The sequence below is a fragment of the Doryrhamphus excisus genome, chromosome 23 (genome assembly GCF_030265055.1).
Source record: "Doryrhamphus excisus isolate RoL2022-K1 chromosome 23, RoL_Dexc_1.0, whole genome shotgun sequence".
In the NCBI taxonomy this organism is placed as follows: Eukaryota; Metazoa; Chordata; class Actinopteri; order Syngnathiformes; family Syngnathidae; genus Doryrhamphus; species Doryrhamphus excisus.
Genome location: NC_080488.1, coordinates 1,546,069 through 1,563,083, shown reverse-complemented (window position 1 = coordinate 1,563,083; position 17,015 = coordinate 1,546,069). Strand labels below are relative to the sequence as shown.

At 42.2% G+C, this 17,015-nt stretch overlaps 1 protein-coding gene across 1 annotated transcript in view; it reads right to left on the bottom strand.

Annotated features, from left to right (window-relative positions):
- Positions 1-347: 347 nt before the first annotated feature.
- LOC131110162 (dedicator of cytokinesis protein 2-like) overlaps positions 348-17,015 on the bottom strand; it is a 98,437-nt gene continuing 81,769 nt past the window's right edge. Inside the window, 20 exon segments of the mRNA XM_058062957.1 lie at positions 348-776; positions 915-1,063; positions 1,153-1,258; positions 1,333-1,510; positions 1,580-1,707; positions 3,255-3,392; positions 3,488-3,571; positions 3,660-3,836; positions 4,645-4,731; positions 5,057-5,141; positions 5,219-5,300; positions 5,482-5,623; positions 6,291-6,395; positions 7,521-7,610; positions 7,809-7,919; positions 9,520-9,610; positions 11,521-11,561; positions 13,706-13,862; positions 15,563-15,648; positions 15,869-16,017. Of these exon segments, the coding sequence (XP_057918940.1) occupies positions 714-776; positions 915-1,063; positions 1,153-1,258; positions 1,333-1,510; positions 1,580-1,707; positions 3,255-3,392; positions 3,488-3,571; positions 3,660-3,836; positions 4,645-4,731; positions 5,057-5,141; positions 5,219-5,300; positions 5,482-5,623; positions 6,291-6,395; positions 7,521-7,610; positions 7,809-7,919; positions 9,520-9,610; positions 11,521-11,561; positions 13,706-13,862; positions 15,563-15,648; positions 15,869-16,017 (2,249 nt within the window). The 3' untranslated portion in view covers positions 348-713.

The window sequence follows — 17,015 nt, the reverse complement described above, 5'->3', positions numbered from 1 at the left end:
ATGATTGCCGTCTTGCCTGAGGATGAGGATTCAGAGCACGGATGTGTGTGGTTTTTGTGTACTACGCATGCAGACTACTGCAACAGATCATCAAAACATCCACATACTGGTGGCGTATTACTTCTTTCAATGTGTCTAAATATTAGAGCCATCTCTCAGTTTGAAGCTGCTGAGTACAAAAATAGTTTTTAATAAAATTAAAAGGGCATAAAAATTATGGAAAAAAATCAAATCACTGCTGGAATAAATAATAGATATTATTTGACATAAAGAGCAATGAGAACGCATATCCAATAAAGTTATGATGAGGCCTTGACGCTTTATTGTCATTTTGTCATGCAGCTACAATATTAGCCCCCCCCCCACCAAAAAAAAAAAAAATTAAAAAATCAATAGAAATGCGTCTTTTGATAATTTGGCGGTACAAACACGACCGCACGGCGTCTAATCTGGATTTGAGCGTTCCAGGCGTAGAGTCTCTGATGGGAAGTCGTTATTTGCTAAACGGCGCCGGTGATGTTTTTGTTTTGGAGCGATGAGCGAGCGCGGAGTGATAGAAGAGCTCCCAGGTGGCATTTAGCTCGACGGGCGACTAAAGGTCATTTGACTGACAGCTACGTTGAATTATTTAAAGGCGGCGGCGGCGGCGGCCGACAAAATGGCTTCCGTCGGAGGGCGGACTTTGGGGTGAAATTGAAAAAGAAAAACGGACGTCAGAAATGATTGGCGTCGTCTTTGCCCGCTTCGCCGCTCGTCACATCGTCGGTTTTGGAAGTCTGCGGGGAAAAAAAATGGAAGTCATGTGGAAGCGGCCTTCAGCACGCTGAGATGTTCCCGATGTCCTGTTTCATCTCAGTTAGCAAAACAAGTTGACGGTTCAATTCCACGATTATTATTACGTTCAGGTTCTCTACCTTGGATTTAAAGAGGAGGCCGATGACGCCTTTGGAGCGTCGGTCCGCAGTGCGGTCCGAGGTCACGCAGAGGGACAAGGACTTGCTGTCTCTCCTGGCTCGGGACGAGTCCACCTCCTCTCCCGCCCCCGCCACCGTTAGCGATAAACCTGTTAGGTTCCATGATGATTATTATTATTATTCATATCAGACAAAACGTGTTCCTCGTCTTTAAACCGCAACGCCGAGATGGAATCACCTGTAATGGCGGGCAAGGACCTGGAGTTGGCGCTGCTCAACGGCACATTTCCAGGATGAGGATCCCACAAGTTGGTTTCACTGCGGAATTCCTGCTTTTTTGACAGCTTAGGAAGGCGACAGAGATCACGTTGAAGAAGAGTCCACTCAGCCGCAGAAGACGTGAGAACATCCATCTCACCCGTTTGCAGGTCTCTTTCTCCTCCGTGATGAAGATCATGCTGCTCCTCTTCCGTTTCTTCTTGCTCTTCCTCAGTTTCACCTCCGAGTCGCCCACGGTCACCACGTCCTCCTCCAGGGTGCTGATGCTGCCGCTGGAGCGTGGGAGCGTACCGCTGAAAGGCTCGGGCGGGAAATCCCTACGAGGAGGAAGTCGGAGAAGGAAGTAAAGACGTGACTTGGTTCGATGGCGTCAGCGTCCATCACACCTGTCAGCAGAGAGCTTTGTCGGGGTTCCGCATTCAGACCCTTGCAGCGAGGAGATGGAGACGACGGACTGGCGAACGGATCGCAGCACGGAGCAAGGCCGAGTCGACTTCCTGTCATCCGGGTCCAACTGGATACAGGAAGTTGGGAAGAGTTCAAGGTCATTAAAGATGGCCGAACAAAAACATTCCTGATCCACATGACAACACACCCAAACGGTAGCCTTCAAGTTATTTCCTTTAAACTTAAATAGCCACAAACTTACCACTTCCACACGGATAGGGAGGATAACTATTAACAGTTATTTAACCTTTAACATGAAATGTACTAATTTTTTCTGGGTACATGATACCATACAGCATCCATATCAAACTTGCGTGGGCCGCACTAACATTAAACTTTCATATCACGGCGGGGGCCTCAAACTAGTGTGCTGCGGGCCACATTTGGCCGCATGTTTGAGACCCCTGATTTACAACATACTGCGCAACTGCAGGGTCTTGACACACATGCTAACTCGCAAACTAGAGAGCTAGCGACCCAAACGGTAGCCTTCGAGTTATTTCCTTTCAACTTAAATAGCCAAAAACTTACCACTTCCACACGGATAGGGAGGATAACTATTAACAGTTATTTAACCTTTAACATGAACATGAATCAAACGTAATAATTTTTTCTGGGTACATGATACCATACAGCATCCATATCAAACTTGCGCGGGCCGCGCTAACATTAAACTTTCATATCAAAGCGGGGGCCTCGAACTAGTGTCCTGCGGGCCACATTTGACCCCTGCTCCACGGCAAACAACCTGAATGAATTCTGGTAGCCTTCAAGTTATTTCCTTTCAACTTAAATAGCCAAAAACTTACCACTTCCACACGGATAGGGAGGATAACTATTAACAGTTATTTAACCTTTAACATGAACATGAATCAAACGTAGTAATTTTTTCTGGGTACATGATACCATACAGCATCCATATCAAACTAACATTAAACTTTCATATCAAGGCGGGGGCCTCGAACTAGTGTCCTGCGGGCCACATTTGGCCCGCGGGCCGCATGTTTGAGACCCCTGCTCCACGGCAAACAACCTGAATGAATTCTGGTAGCCTTCAAGTTATTTCCTTTCAACTTCAATAGCCAAAAACTTACCACTTCCACACGGATAGGGAGGATAACTATTAACAGTTATTTAACCTTTAACATGAACATGAATCAAACGTAGTAATTTTTTCTGGGTACATGATACCATACAGCATCCATATCAAACTAACATTAAACTTGCATATCAAGGCGGGGGCCTCAAACTGGTGTCCTGCGGGCCACATTTGGCCCGCGGGCCGCGTGTTTGAGACCCCTGTACTAGAGTATAATCTGGAAACCTTGAAAGTACTATGAGCATTCTCCATCCACCAGATGGTGCTGTTGTGCTTTTACTGTTTTTCCATGGCGCCTTTTATGGAGCCTCACCTCCTTACCTCCTCACCTCCTCACTTCCTCACCTGAGACAGTAAAACGAATTTCAATAATAATGACTTTCATCTCCTAATTCTGACTTTTCTACCTCCTAATGTTGACTTTTGATGCCATAATGGTGACGACGGTACCATCGGGATATTAGTTTTGATAAAACAAAAGAACTGAAGGAGGTCCTTCTCTCGCTCCGTCTCACCAGTTCTCTGACGCCGTACTCCTTCTCCACTTTCTTTTTCAGCTCTTGGAAACATTCCTCCATGCGCTCGTGGAAGGGACGCAGGTCGTCGGTCACTCTCTTCCCGTGGAGAGCTAGTCCTCCACCGAGTAACGGGATCTGTAAAGGACCAAGGTTGATGACAGGAACGAGGCCAGGGAGTACACGTGAGTACACGTGAGTACACGCCAGTACACGTGAGTACACATGCTGACCTGCCAAGCAATGAGGTCTTGAAGACGCAGCAGCTTGTCTTTGTCCTCCGGGTGCTGCTGGCCGTACTCGTCGGTAAAGAAAGCCTAAAAGAAGCAAAAGTATGGTTTGGTTTCTCTTGGAGGCCATCTTGACTGGCGTTAAGGTAAAAAGACTAGCTCCATGATGCTCGACCTTCTCGTACTTGGCAAAGCCCCCCATGACGGCCGGGTCCACGATGCCATTGAGCAGCATAGAGAGAGGGTTGATGGGAAGACTCCAGTCCGCCTTATACTGGTTGATCATGGCCAGGATCTTCTCATTGGTGGACTCCATGGTCTCAATAGCATTCTCCAATGGGGACAAGGTGGTCTGGAGATGATGAAGATGATGGAAGATGGACCAGCAGTCAAGGGATGAGAAACCATGGGTGTCCAAACTGCGGCCCAGGGACCATTTGCTGTTTTTATTGGCCTATCTTTAGGTTCTAAAAATGTAATTTAACATGAAATCGCAACAAAAATTCAATAATTTTATAAGAATTAAGTCAAAATGTGAAAAGAAAAAAGTCATAGAAGAATAATGACGAAAAATAATAATTTCAGTGGCATAAAGTTGACATATTCAAAAAGATATTATTTTACACATATACATTATTAAATAAATTATATAAATATATAGGTTATTATATAAATTATTATAAGTTATAATAAATATTTACAAAAAAAGTTAAAATATTTAGAACATTTAAAAAAATATTTTATGCAATTAATGCTAAAATATCAAAAGCTGCAAAAAAAAAAAAATCATTGTAGCCTAAAAATGACATATTACAGAAAGACGCTACTTGATAATGTTGGGAAAAAATAAATAAACAAAAATTATTATTATTTTTTTTTAATGATGTTAAGTCAGCATTATGATAAAACATAAAACATTTGCAAGAAAGTTGAAATAGTTGTAAATCATGACAGAAACATTTATATGATCATCAAAATATTACCAAAAAGTTGTATTCTAACAAAAAGTTGTCATTTTATGAGGAAAAATTATGTTATTTTAGTAGCATAAAGTTGAAATATTAAAGCAAAAATGTGTTTTTTTTTCGTTTATGATGAGAAACAAAGTAAACAAAGTAGAAAATTTGGACGCCCCTGCACCAAACCAACCACTGACTTACATGTTTCATGTCTGTGGCCTCGAACCAGCGCAGGATTCCCGGCAACTTGTAGACGGTGGTGAAGGTGGTACGCTCGATCCACATGGACTTAAAGAGAACACTCGTTGATGTTTTTGTGTCAAGTATCCAACATCAGACAGGCCAAGGTCATGATTATCATGCCTAGAGCCCTCTAGGCATGATATAACACCCCTACAGTCACCTATACACTCCTATTACCCAATAAATTAGATATAATAAGCGTAAATAAGCCCTTTAAATAAGATTCCTGGTGTAAAGGTCTTCCAGGAGGAAGCTGACAGCTAGTGAGGAGTGTGGAATACTACACGTGACATCTTGCGGATACTCGGGAATGCTTAACAAACACATCCAGAAGAAAAAAAGCTAAGTTTGTCAGAGAGAATCCACTCACAGCAAACTCGTTGTTTGGGTCCACGGGTTCTTTCCTCACGGGTCTGGAATAGTGGAAACGCTGCACGTAGTTGGACTTGTAGAAGCTGGATGGAGTCAAAGAAAGGTCAGCATCATTAAAACGTCTTCTTCGCCCGTGTCGGCTTCTTCAAACGGCACTGACTTGATGATCTGGTCGGGAACGGGCTTGTTCTTCAGGCGAGGAGGAATCTCCAAGACGGGCTGCACGGTGAAACACTGGATGTCTGGTTTACATGACTAAGGAAGCACCAGCAGGATGGGGAATATTCCCATGGACTATGTAAACTGGAAGGACTACAATCTCAAGGGGGTTCTGTTTCTTTAAATCGGGGGTGTCCAAAGGTTTTGTAAAAAACTTATAATATTATGAGGAGTAAAATGTGTCTGGTCGACAAAAGAGGATACACTGCAGGGGAGAGTTCCGGATGTCGTCCCCCGGCATGGTGGTGGTATTGAGGCGCACGGCGCTGGGGAACTGGCTCATGAGCTGGTTCTGGAAGTCCTCTCTGCGCTCGTACTCTTTACCTCGGTGGATGAACACCTTGTTCTGGTGTAAAAGGAGGAACCGTTGAGGGAGGATCGTAGGAAAATTTAAAAATTTAAAAATACATTTGTTCACTTCCTGCTTTCCTAATATAGTTTGAGTTGTTTTTTTCTTTGTTTTAAATTTTTTAATTTTTAAATTTAAAAATGTTATTTTAATTTTTTTAATATTTTAAAAATTTGAATTTTTAAATTTTAAATTTTTAAATTTTTAAATTTAAAAATTAAAAAAAAATTGAAAAAGAAATTTAAAAATTTAAAAATTTAAAAATTTAAAAATTTAAAAATTTAAAAATTTAAAAATTTAAAAATTTAAAAATTTAAAAATTTAAAACAAAGAAAAAAACAACTCAAACTATATTAGGAAAGCAGGAAGTGAACAAATGTAACAGTTACTGATTGTAAAAGTACCAGATGGAGGGGTAGGATTTAATAAGCTTTGCTTCTTCCTACTCCTTTTGGACACATGGAACTGGGAACTGATTATGGGATGCATTCAATTGGAATCTGATGCATGTTCAAATGAAATAAAACCATTACCATTTCCATTACCATTACCATTACCATTACCATTACCATTCTGGGCAGACCAGCACCTGCTGCTTAACAATTGGATTTTTCTTTCTGTACAAGCAAATGTCCCCCCCCCCCCCCCCAACATGAACACAGACCCTGAGGAACGGCGGGTAGCCTAGTCCATAGTAGCCCACTGCAAAGTAGTCCGGCTTGGGCCTCAGGATCTTCATAATGTTCTCGTAGAACCTGGCTTGTTTTTCCTGCAGCAAGAGAGAGAGAGAGAGAGAAAGAGAGAGAGACAGCGAGAGAGAGAGAGAGAGAGAGAGAAAGAGAGAGAGAGAGAGAGAGAGAGAGCTGGATGCGTTTCATGTGCAGTTTAGGCATTTTGACATTTTATCTGCTAACACAGCTGCTCTCAGCACAATGCGAGGTGAGGACGTCCACGGTGATGGATGCTTCAAAAATAAAGTGCCCACCATTCAAGGTCATTTCTACCAGCACATAAATTCCACATTAGCTGAGAGAGCAACTGCGGGAGTTGGAATGAGGGATTTTTCCCAATGTTGCACAAAGTGGAGTCCGACCAGTCAGGGGGAGAAGTGGATGGAATGGAAACAGAAGCGCTGTGGCTAACCATTAGCACTGAACACTTATGCTAATATTCTAAGTATGCGTGTCAAATCGATGCCTTAATTGCAATTCATTAATTACACTAAATCAGTTGTTAGCAATGTCGTGCGTACTTGATGGTGGAAAGTAATGGTCAGTGAGACCCTGAAGTGGACATCAACTGGCTGCCATTGTTTAGCATCGGCTGAAATGCTAACGTCATTAAAAAAAATATATATTGTTTTTTAATTCTTATTTATTTTTCCCCAACATTACCAAGTAGCGTCTTTCTGTAATATGTCATCTTTAGGCTAATATGACTTTATTTTTTATTTGCAGATTTTTTTCTTTTTATATTTTGGCTTTAATTGTGTAAAATTATTTTTTTAATGTTCTAAATAATTCATTTTTTTTGTAAATATTTATTATAACTTATTTTATATTTTAAATAATTTTATACAAATTTACATTTTATACAAATTTATATTTGTAAAATGATATCTTTCATTGTAGTCGGGAGGGCAAGGTGAGGAGCGGCGAGGGGAAGCGAAAATGGACGAGCATTCGACTAAGTAAATTTACATTTCAAAAATGCTCCGGGGGGAGGTGGCTGGGGGGGGAGGGGGGGCAAATATGCCTTTTGGTAAGAAGGCAGTTTCCTTACCACCGGAGCATCTCGTGTTTTGCCAACCACAAATGACACAAATTTCAGTTATAAACAAACCGCCGCGGCCATTTGTTGACGTGACATTTGCTGCTACTCGTCACAACGTTACCAGTCTCTTGCTGAGCAGCTCGTAGTCAAAGATCTCGTTCTCGTACTGATCAGCGAGTTCCTTGCAGAGAGTGATGGCCTCTTCCCACATCTAAACACAAAAACACAGGAGAAGAACGTTAGCGTCCTTCGTTAAACCATCTGTTAAGAAACAAAAATCTTTGAAATGAGTGACAGGAATGAGTGAAACAACATTAGCATAAACAAATGTGTCGTCATCACATGAAAAAAAAAAGTGACTTAGCGTTCAATGCCGTGTGTAATACGATGACGACGTGACCGCACCGACCTTGCCCAGGTCAAAGTAGTTGATGATGGTGTCGGAGAGCGTTTCTTTCAGCTGCCGCTGCGTTTGAGAGCCGTGGAACTCAAAGCGGGGGCTACACATGTCATCTGACCACTGGAGGGGAAAAGACACACACAGCAGAGCGGGAAGGACGCCGCGGTTGATGAAAAGGAATGTTTCATCCGGGAATCCGGACGTTTTGTATCCGGCTGACACAGGGTGATCGCTAAGTACGATGAATCGCCGAATCAAAGTCAGCAACTGGATACGGACCGCTGAACCGGCAATTTAGACAGAATATAATAATAATTCATATATAGAATATAATATATAATATAATATAATATCCGTTAGGCCAATGATACTAATGTTTCGACGTCTGCCAGGGTGGTATGTATGTACTGTATGTACTTTATTGTACTATTGTACCATGAAATTGAATGTGGGGTTCCACAAGGCTCAATTTTATGTCCACTACTTTTTAATGTTTCGACGTCTGCCCAGGTGTTATGTATGTACTGTATGTACTGTATGTACTGTATGTACTGTATTGTACTGTATGTACTGTATTGTACTGTATGTACTGTATTGTACTATTGGACGATGAAATTGAATGTGGGGTTCCCCAAGGCTCAATTTTATGTCCACTACTTTTTAATGTTTTGACGTCTGCCGAGGTGTTATGTATGTACTGTATTGTACTATTGTACCATGAAATTGAATGTGGGGTTCCCCAAGGCTCAATTTTATGTCCACTACTTTTTAATGTTTCGACGTCTGCCCAGGTGTTATGTATGTACTGTATGTACTGTATGTACTGTATTGTACTATTGGACCATGAAATTGAATGTGGGGTTCCCCAAGGCTCAATTTTATGTCCACTACTTTTTAATGTTTCGCCGTCTGCCCGTGTGGTATGTATGTACTGTATTGTACTATTGTACCATGAAATTTAATATGGGGTTCCCCAAGGCTCAATTTTATGTCCACTCCTTTTTAATCCAAAGGTGGCGTTTCCTTGATCCTCAGTGCCATGCCATGTCTCCCTACTGTGTGTGTGTGGGGGGGTGGGTGGGTGTGGGTGTGTGTGTCTAGTATGGAGGGTGGGTGGGAGGGGCTTTCTTAGTAATTGTTTTTCCTTTCAAAAAATAATAATAATAAAAAAAGTTTGACGAGTTTGAGAATTGTTTTTCCTTTTAATTGTGGTAATTGTTTTTAATTCTGTAAAGCACTTTGTGTTGCATGTCTCTACAAATAAAGTTGATTTGATTTACTTCATGTGCTGCGACGAGATTGTACTAAAAACTGCGTTTACAGGGGCGAGATTCGGCAAACGTATGTACTTTTAATTGGCTGCATTATTGTGGATGTGTTCTTTATATGCTGTGTGGTAAAGTTCGTCCACCCGTCTTCTACGCCACTCATCCTCGGTGGGTGCGTGGGTGTGCTGGGGGTGCGCTAATGTAAAAAAAAAAAAAAAAAAGCCAAACCAGATCTCCCCTTTAGGGATAAACTGACTTTTAGACACGTGTACGGCATCAATCACCGTAGCCTGAGTGGCCAATGTCGAGTCCGCCATAAAGGTTTTATCTTTCAGAGGCCGCGTCCGGCGATGTAGCGAGCGTTTATCTTCTCCTATAAAACGGTCTCCCCCACAGGTGATTATAGACCCGCTATAAATGTCACTGGTTCTATTCTACTTTGTGTCCGATACCTTGAGCAGACGTGAATGCAGCAGGAGGGTGTACGCCGCCTCCGTGTAGTTTTCACCCTCCAGGTGAAGGTCTCGTAACTTGTAAAGGTACCTGAATACACACACACACACACACACACACACACACAAAGTAAGCTGTATATACACACAAGTCAACACGTGCATCATGCATCATTCCACTAGGTGACAGTGTTGCACAACCCGATGCCTTCACTGCACTTCACTTCTTCTGTTATTTCCATCTGCACTCCCTCACCAAAGGCCTCAGGCTGGACTTCCTGGCAGAGCCACCGATGACAAACAATGGCTTCTGGCAGCGTTTAAATGAAATTCCTCCCGCTGTATGGATGACCTCGGGGCCACCCGTTAAAAAAAATATATATATATTAAAAGGCTGCTTTCTTCCACCATATCTCACTTATTAAACTTGCCTTTGTCTTTTATTCTTTTATATATTTATTTTTTTGTCTTGAAAATACGTTGAATTTGTTATAGAGTATAAAGTATAAATCAAAGGTGTGGACTGGAGTCACATGACTCGGGACGTGATGGCACAATGGCTACGATGGACACTTTCATTAGAGCTACACATGTACATCTAGTAGTGCAGGGGTCTCAAACTCGCAGCCCGTGGGCCAAATGTGGCCCGCAGGACACTAGTTTGAGGCCCCCGCCTTGATATGAAAGTTTAATGTTTGATATGGATGCTGTATGGTATCATGTACCCAGAAAAAATTATCACGTTTGATTCATGTTCATGTTAAAGGTTAAATAACTGTTAATAGTTATCCTCCCTATCCGTGTGGAAGTGGTAAGTTTTTGGCTATTTAAGTTGAAGGGAAATAACTCGAAGACGACCGTTTAGGTCGCTAGCTCTCTAGTTTGCGAGTTAGCATGTGTCTCAAGACCCTGCAGTTGCGCAATATGTTGTAAATAAAAATAAAAATAAATGTGACTATAGTCGTGTTTTGTCATGTCTACAGGGCTCTAATAATGCTTTGTTCATTTTAATCTGATAAAAAATAATTTGTCTACCCACCAACTATATGTGATTTCTTAAGTTTTTATTATTTGCCGTTTTATTATTATTATATTTATTTATTACTGATTGATTTTCTTTATTATTGATTTGTTTTTTTTTTTTTCATCTTATTTTGTGCAGAAAAATAAAAATTCAGATATTTGAGAACAGTGGAATGTTTTATCAGAGCATTATTAGAGCCCTGTAGACATGACAAAACACAACTATAGTCACATTTATACTTTTTTTTTATTTACAACATATTGCGCAACTGCAGGGTCTTGAGACACATGCTAACTCGCAAACTAGAGAGCTAGCGACCTAAACGGTCGCCTTCGAGTTATTTCCTTTAAACTTAAATAGCCAAAAACTTACCACTTCCACACGGATAGGGAGGATAACTATTAAGAGTTATTTAACCTTTAACATGAACATTAATCAAACGTGATAATTATTTCTGGGTACATGATACCATACAGCATCCATATCAAACTAACATTAAACTTTCATATCAAGGCGGGGGCCTCAAACTAGTGTCCTGCGGGCCACATTTGGCCCGCGGGCCGCGTGTTTGAGACCCCTGATCTACCGCATGTTCCAATCAACGAAAGCAACCTGTTAAGAGTAGATTACATTCCAAAAGAAATGCATCCTAATACCGTCCTTCGACTAGACGGAACATTCCGACCCCCCGCCGCCCAAATACGCGCGGCTAATTGTGTCGACGGAATAAACTATCATCAGAAATGCACAATGACAACTAATCCCCTCTTGTGCCATCATCCACTCTTCCCACTTCCCACCCATCAGGTTCTTCCTTGTCGCCGCACCCGCCTCAGCCAGCCACGGCAAGTTGCTGATCCAGTGGATTGTGTCATTAATTCAGCAGGACACGTATAATCCCTTGTGAGATTATGGAGCCTCACACACAAGCTCGTGCACACACTTCTTAAAGTACTATGCGGTATGTAAATAAATACCTGATGTACATTGCTTCACGGTTGATGTCCTTGTAGAAATTCTGCAAACGCAACACAATGAAAGTCAGTGACAATGAGCATCAAGTGTAGAGGGGATTCGAGCACGGAGGCGGGACCTGCGATCCCATGTGCTTGTTCATACGGCGTGCCTGCATGATTATTTGCTGTCTAAGCATATCATGTTCTGTTACGCATGTTCAATGAGAGGTGCGGCTTCAGGGAACCGTCTGATACGACAACAACGCCAATGCTGCCTTTTAGTTCTGTTTAATTTATAAACTTAGCTTGAAGTTGTTCTAGGAATAATAAAGGATAACTGTCTCCATTTTCATGATGGTGTTTACATTTTATTGACTATTGATGTGGAAAATAAGGACTTGTTTTGCACTCGCGCTTTTGAGAGAGCATCAAGTTTTCTGACGGCTGTTTATTCTCTCACAGTCGGAGCGAAACATCACTTCATTCCGCCTTTAAACGTAAGTGACGTTAGCCGAGCAGGTTTGAAAAGATGTTTTTCTCGACTTTTCTGCTCAAGTCTTCTGGCGCCTCCTCGGGGGAGGCCTGTCTCGCACTTTTTTTTGAAAGCCCTTGATCTGCAACAATTTATCCATCTATTTAGTTTCTATGCCGCTTATACTCACTTGTTTGCTGACCTTTTTGCATTCCATATGTGAGAAAACGCCACCATCTGATCAAAATTGGACAAATATGTCAATTTTGTCTCATCTTGAGATGCCGTGGACATGGAATGGCCAGGCTGCTGCTACATACCAGTAGCTTGAGCAAACAGCGTTCATTCCTACAAAGAGTCAACAATGCTACATTGATCTTTGAAGTGATCCTACAAATGCAGGGGAAAACAGATAATCCGCCGTGGAGGTGTTTATGTGGTGGTCTTGAAGCAAGGCCACCCTGCAGGAGATGGCGTGACATAAGACAAAAGGGTGTGGAACAGAGGCATGGAATTTTAAATCAGTCGGCGTGCACAAGACATGGGAATACAGAGCTGGGCAAGGACGCAAATAGATTAGCGAAAAAGGCTCAGTAATTAATTAATTCTAATTTAATTATATATCGCTGTGGGTGTAAACAGTCTCAGCATCAATAAAGCATTTGGCAATACCAGAAATATGTCGTTTTTATTTTCATTTGCTACTATGAAGGAAAGTACGGTCTGTGCATCGTATTAGCAAGTCGGTCTTCTGCAAGTCTCGAGTCTTGAACCTCGAGTCAAGTCTCAAATAAAAACAATCAAGCCCGAGTCAAGTCACGCCGAAACAGGTCGTCATAGTCTGGAAATGTTTGAGTCCTTATAAGTCATAAGCACTGTTTAGGGCAGGGGTCTCAAACATGCGGCCCGCGGGCCAAAGGTGGCCCGCAGGACACTAGTTTGAGGCCCCCGCCTTGATATGAAAGTTTAATGTTAGTTTGATATGGATGCTGTACGGTATCATGTACCCAGAAAAAAATATAACGTTTGATTCATGTTCATGTTAAAGGTTAAATAACTGTTAATAGTTATCCTCACTATCCGTGTGGAAGTGGTAAGTTTTTGGCTATTTAAGTTTAAAGGAAATAACTTGAAGGCTACTGTTTAGGTCGCTGGCTCGCTAGTTTGCGAGTTAGCATGTGTCTCAAGACCCTGAAGTTGCGCAATATGTTGTAAATAAAAAGAGTATAAATGTGACTATAGTCGTGTTTTGTCATAATAATAATAATAATAATAACTCTAATAATGCTTTGTTCATTTTAATCTGAAAAAAAATCATTTGGTTTAGTGTCTCCCATAGCAAATAAACAGGCTTCACTACACGTCTTAAAATAAACCATGCCACACGGGAGCTGTAAGTCTGACCATTTTGTTTTTCCTCAGCTAATAGGCTAACCTAGCATGATGCTACTGTTAAAATACTGTATGAGTGTAATGCTAGCAGCGTACCTCACATAGTTATGCTAGTGGTGCTAAGTTTGGGTCCTTCATGTTACTCTGTGCTAAGCGATACATGCGTCTATTGAAAACAGGCTGCCGGAGCCAGGCGGTAAAACAGCTCATTAGCCACACAAAACGGCATCCTCCACATGAAAATCACCTCCGAGACACATTTGTTGGAAAAATAGCACAATGGGTCATTTGACCTCATATGGACTTGTCAAGACCAGAACCATGGAAGTCAATGGGACTCACCAAGAGATTGACGGTGCAGCTCATGCGGTTGTTGCGACTGTCATCCCTCATCACGGTGCGGTAGTCAAGGAGACGGATGAGCAGTCCCTTCACCAAGGAAACAAAGTGCTGCACCTGGGGCTTCAAACCGGGCTTCTCCGCAGCACAGTCCAGCAGACTGGAAGGCAAGGAGTCGCATGTTGAAATTGTTAGGTTTTGTTGTTTAACGTGAAACCACCAGAACGGATACCAGGAGTAAGTCGATGTGGAATACTGTGTATACTAATGTACCCTAATTACTGGACTTCAAGGTAGCTGAAGTGCAACTAACAGCTAAAGGTCTTTAATTCTCTTGAGAAGATAGTAGTCTGCTGCTTATTGCAGATAATTGGTTCCAGACCTGCCGCTGAAAAACCTGCTTACGGTCTTCCAAATACGGTTTTAACATTATTAGAGCCCTGGAGACATTAAATAACACCCCTATAATCATCTTTACATTCTTATTACACAATACAGTAGATGAAAAAAGAGAAAAAATAATATTATCATTAACCTGAATATTATATTAGTAGTATTGTGTGAGATAATTTTAACGTACAATAGCTTCCTGTCCTGCTGATCAGGTCTTATATTCTGGCGACATCTTGTGGCCAATGGAGGATACTACATTCACAAGTTGAACGTTTTTTCTGCTTTGTATATATTCATTTTCGACCGCTTTTCCTCACAAGGGTCGCAGGGGGTGCTGGAGCCTATCCCAGCTGTCTTGGGGCGAGAGGCGGGGTACACCCTGGACTGGTGGCCAGCCAATCACAGGGCACATATAGACAAACAACCATTCACACTCACATTCATACCTATGGACAATTTGGAGTCGCTAATTAACCTAGCATGTTTTTTGGAATGTGGGAGGAAACCGGAGTACCCGGAAAAAAAACCCACGCATGCACGGGGAGAACATGCAAACTCCACACAGAGATGGCCGAGGGTGGAATTGAACCCTGGTCTCCTAGCTGTGAGGCCCATTTACGTATATTATTATGTATTATATTATATATATATTATTATATGTATATTTTTAACTTGTAACAGGCAGTATTCAACCACAAAACAGCGATCATTTATTGTTTGAAAAACAGTGATAGAGTGAGGGAGTGATATTCGAAACGACTGTATACAACAGGGGTCTCAAACACGTGGCCCGCGGGCCAAATGTGGCCCTTTGATATGGATGCTGTATGGTATCATGTACCCAGAAAAAATGATTACGTTTGATTCATGTTCATGTTAAAGGTTAAATAACTGTTAATAGTTATCCTCCCTATCCGTGTGGAAGTGGTAAGTTTTTGGCTATTTAAGTTGAAAGGAAATAACTTGAAGGCTACCGTTTAGGTCGCTAGCGCTCTAGTTTGCGAGTTAGCATGTGTCTCAAGACCCTGCAGTTGCGCAATATGTTTATGTTTATATGTATTTTATATGTATTTTATGAAAAAAAAATAATTTGTCTACCCACCAACTATATGTGGTTTTGTAAGTTTTTATTATTTGCCGTTTTATTATTATTATTATTATTATTATATTTATTTATTTATTACTGATTGATTTTCTTTTTGCTTGATTTGTTTATTTATTTTTCATCTTATTTTGTAGTTTTTTACATTTTTTTGTTTTTAATAAATGCGTTTTTTGGGGGGGGGGGGGGGGGGGGGCTGATGCGGCCCAGTCTCACCCAGACCCGAGCTACAGTGGCCCTACATATAGCGGCTACATATTCACTATGAGGTACAGTGTACACTGTAGTGCGTTTTATACTGCAACTGTCATTGAAAAGAATATTATAAATATTATATTATTATAAAAACATTATAACAGGCCTACATGGTTTCCAGTAGCTGCATGTATCGCTCGTCTCCGCCTCCACCCTCCACCTCGTGGTCCAACTTGAGAATGATCTCGTTCTCGAACTGCGGAAGACGAGGCGTGAATAAGTAAAGCAGAGCGTGGAAGACCAAAGGCGGATGAAAAAGCACACAAGAGGAGGTTCAGATCAGGGAATCAATTATGCGAGTCCAGTGAAGGTGTCTGTTTAACTTTTATGCGCCGTCTCAAAGGAAATCAATCGTACAGCAGAGCACGTGCGCCCGCCAGACGTTCCTGCAGAAGCGCACACGCGTGTGCACGTACCTTGTGGAAATGGCCCGAGTGTGCATGTTCACAGGTGATCATGTCAAAGAAAATGGGGATGGTGGCCCTCCTCAGCTCCTCCTCTGGGATCAAAGTCATCTCCAGGATGGGCCCCACCATGCCCGGGATGAAACAGATCTTGTGGTTGCCTGGAGAAAGAGTCAGAAGAGGGCAGGTGAAGTCAATTCCCAGCCCAGCTGGATGTCTGTGTGAACCGTCTCTGCAGTCTAGTACTGCAACGTGCTGGACTCGGTCCAAGTCCATACTGGCTTCATGGAAATTAAGTCAAGTTAATGCAGAGGTTCCAATCCAGGTCTTCCCGATCTCCTGACCGTGTCGCCTATATGCCATTCATTCATTCTACCGCTTATCCTCACATGAGGGGTGCTGGAGCCTATCCCAGCTGTCTTCGGGCGAGAGGCGGGGTACACCCTGGACTATTTGGAGTCGGCAATTAACCTAGCATGTTTTTGGAATGTGGGAGGAAACCGGAGTACCCGGAGAACACGGGGAGAACATGCAAACTCCACACAGAGATGGCCGAGGGTGGGGAAAGACAAAAAAAGAAGCCAAAAAGTTACCACTTCCACACAAAAAAGGAGGCAAACTCATTCATTCATTCATTCGTTTTCTGAGGGTTGTGGGGGGTGCTGGAGCCTATCCCAGCTGTCTTTGGGCGAGACGCGGGGTAACACCCTGGACTGGTGGCCAGCCAATCACAGGGCACATATAGACAAACAACCATTCACACTCACATTCATACCTATGGACAATTTGGAGTCGCTAATTAACCTAGCATGTTTTTGGAATGTGGGAGGAAACCGGAGTACCCGGAAAAAACCCACGCATGCACGGGGAGAACATGCAAACTCCACACAGACATGGCCGAGGGTGGGAAAAGATAAAATAAGAAGCAAAAAAGTTACCACTTCCACACAAAATAGGAGGAGAACTCATTCATTCATTCATTTTCTACCGTGGGAGTTGTGGGGGTGCTGGAGCCTATCCCAGCTGTCTTGGGGCGAGAGGCAAGGTACACCCTGGACTGGTGGCCAGCCAATCACAGGGCACATATAGACAAACAACCATTCACACTCACATTCATACCTATGGACAATTTGGAGTCGCTAATTAACCTAGCATGTTT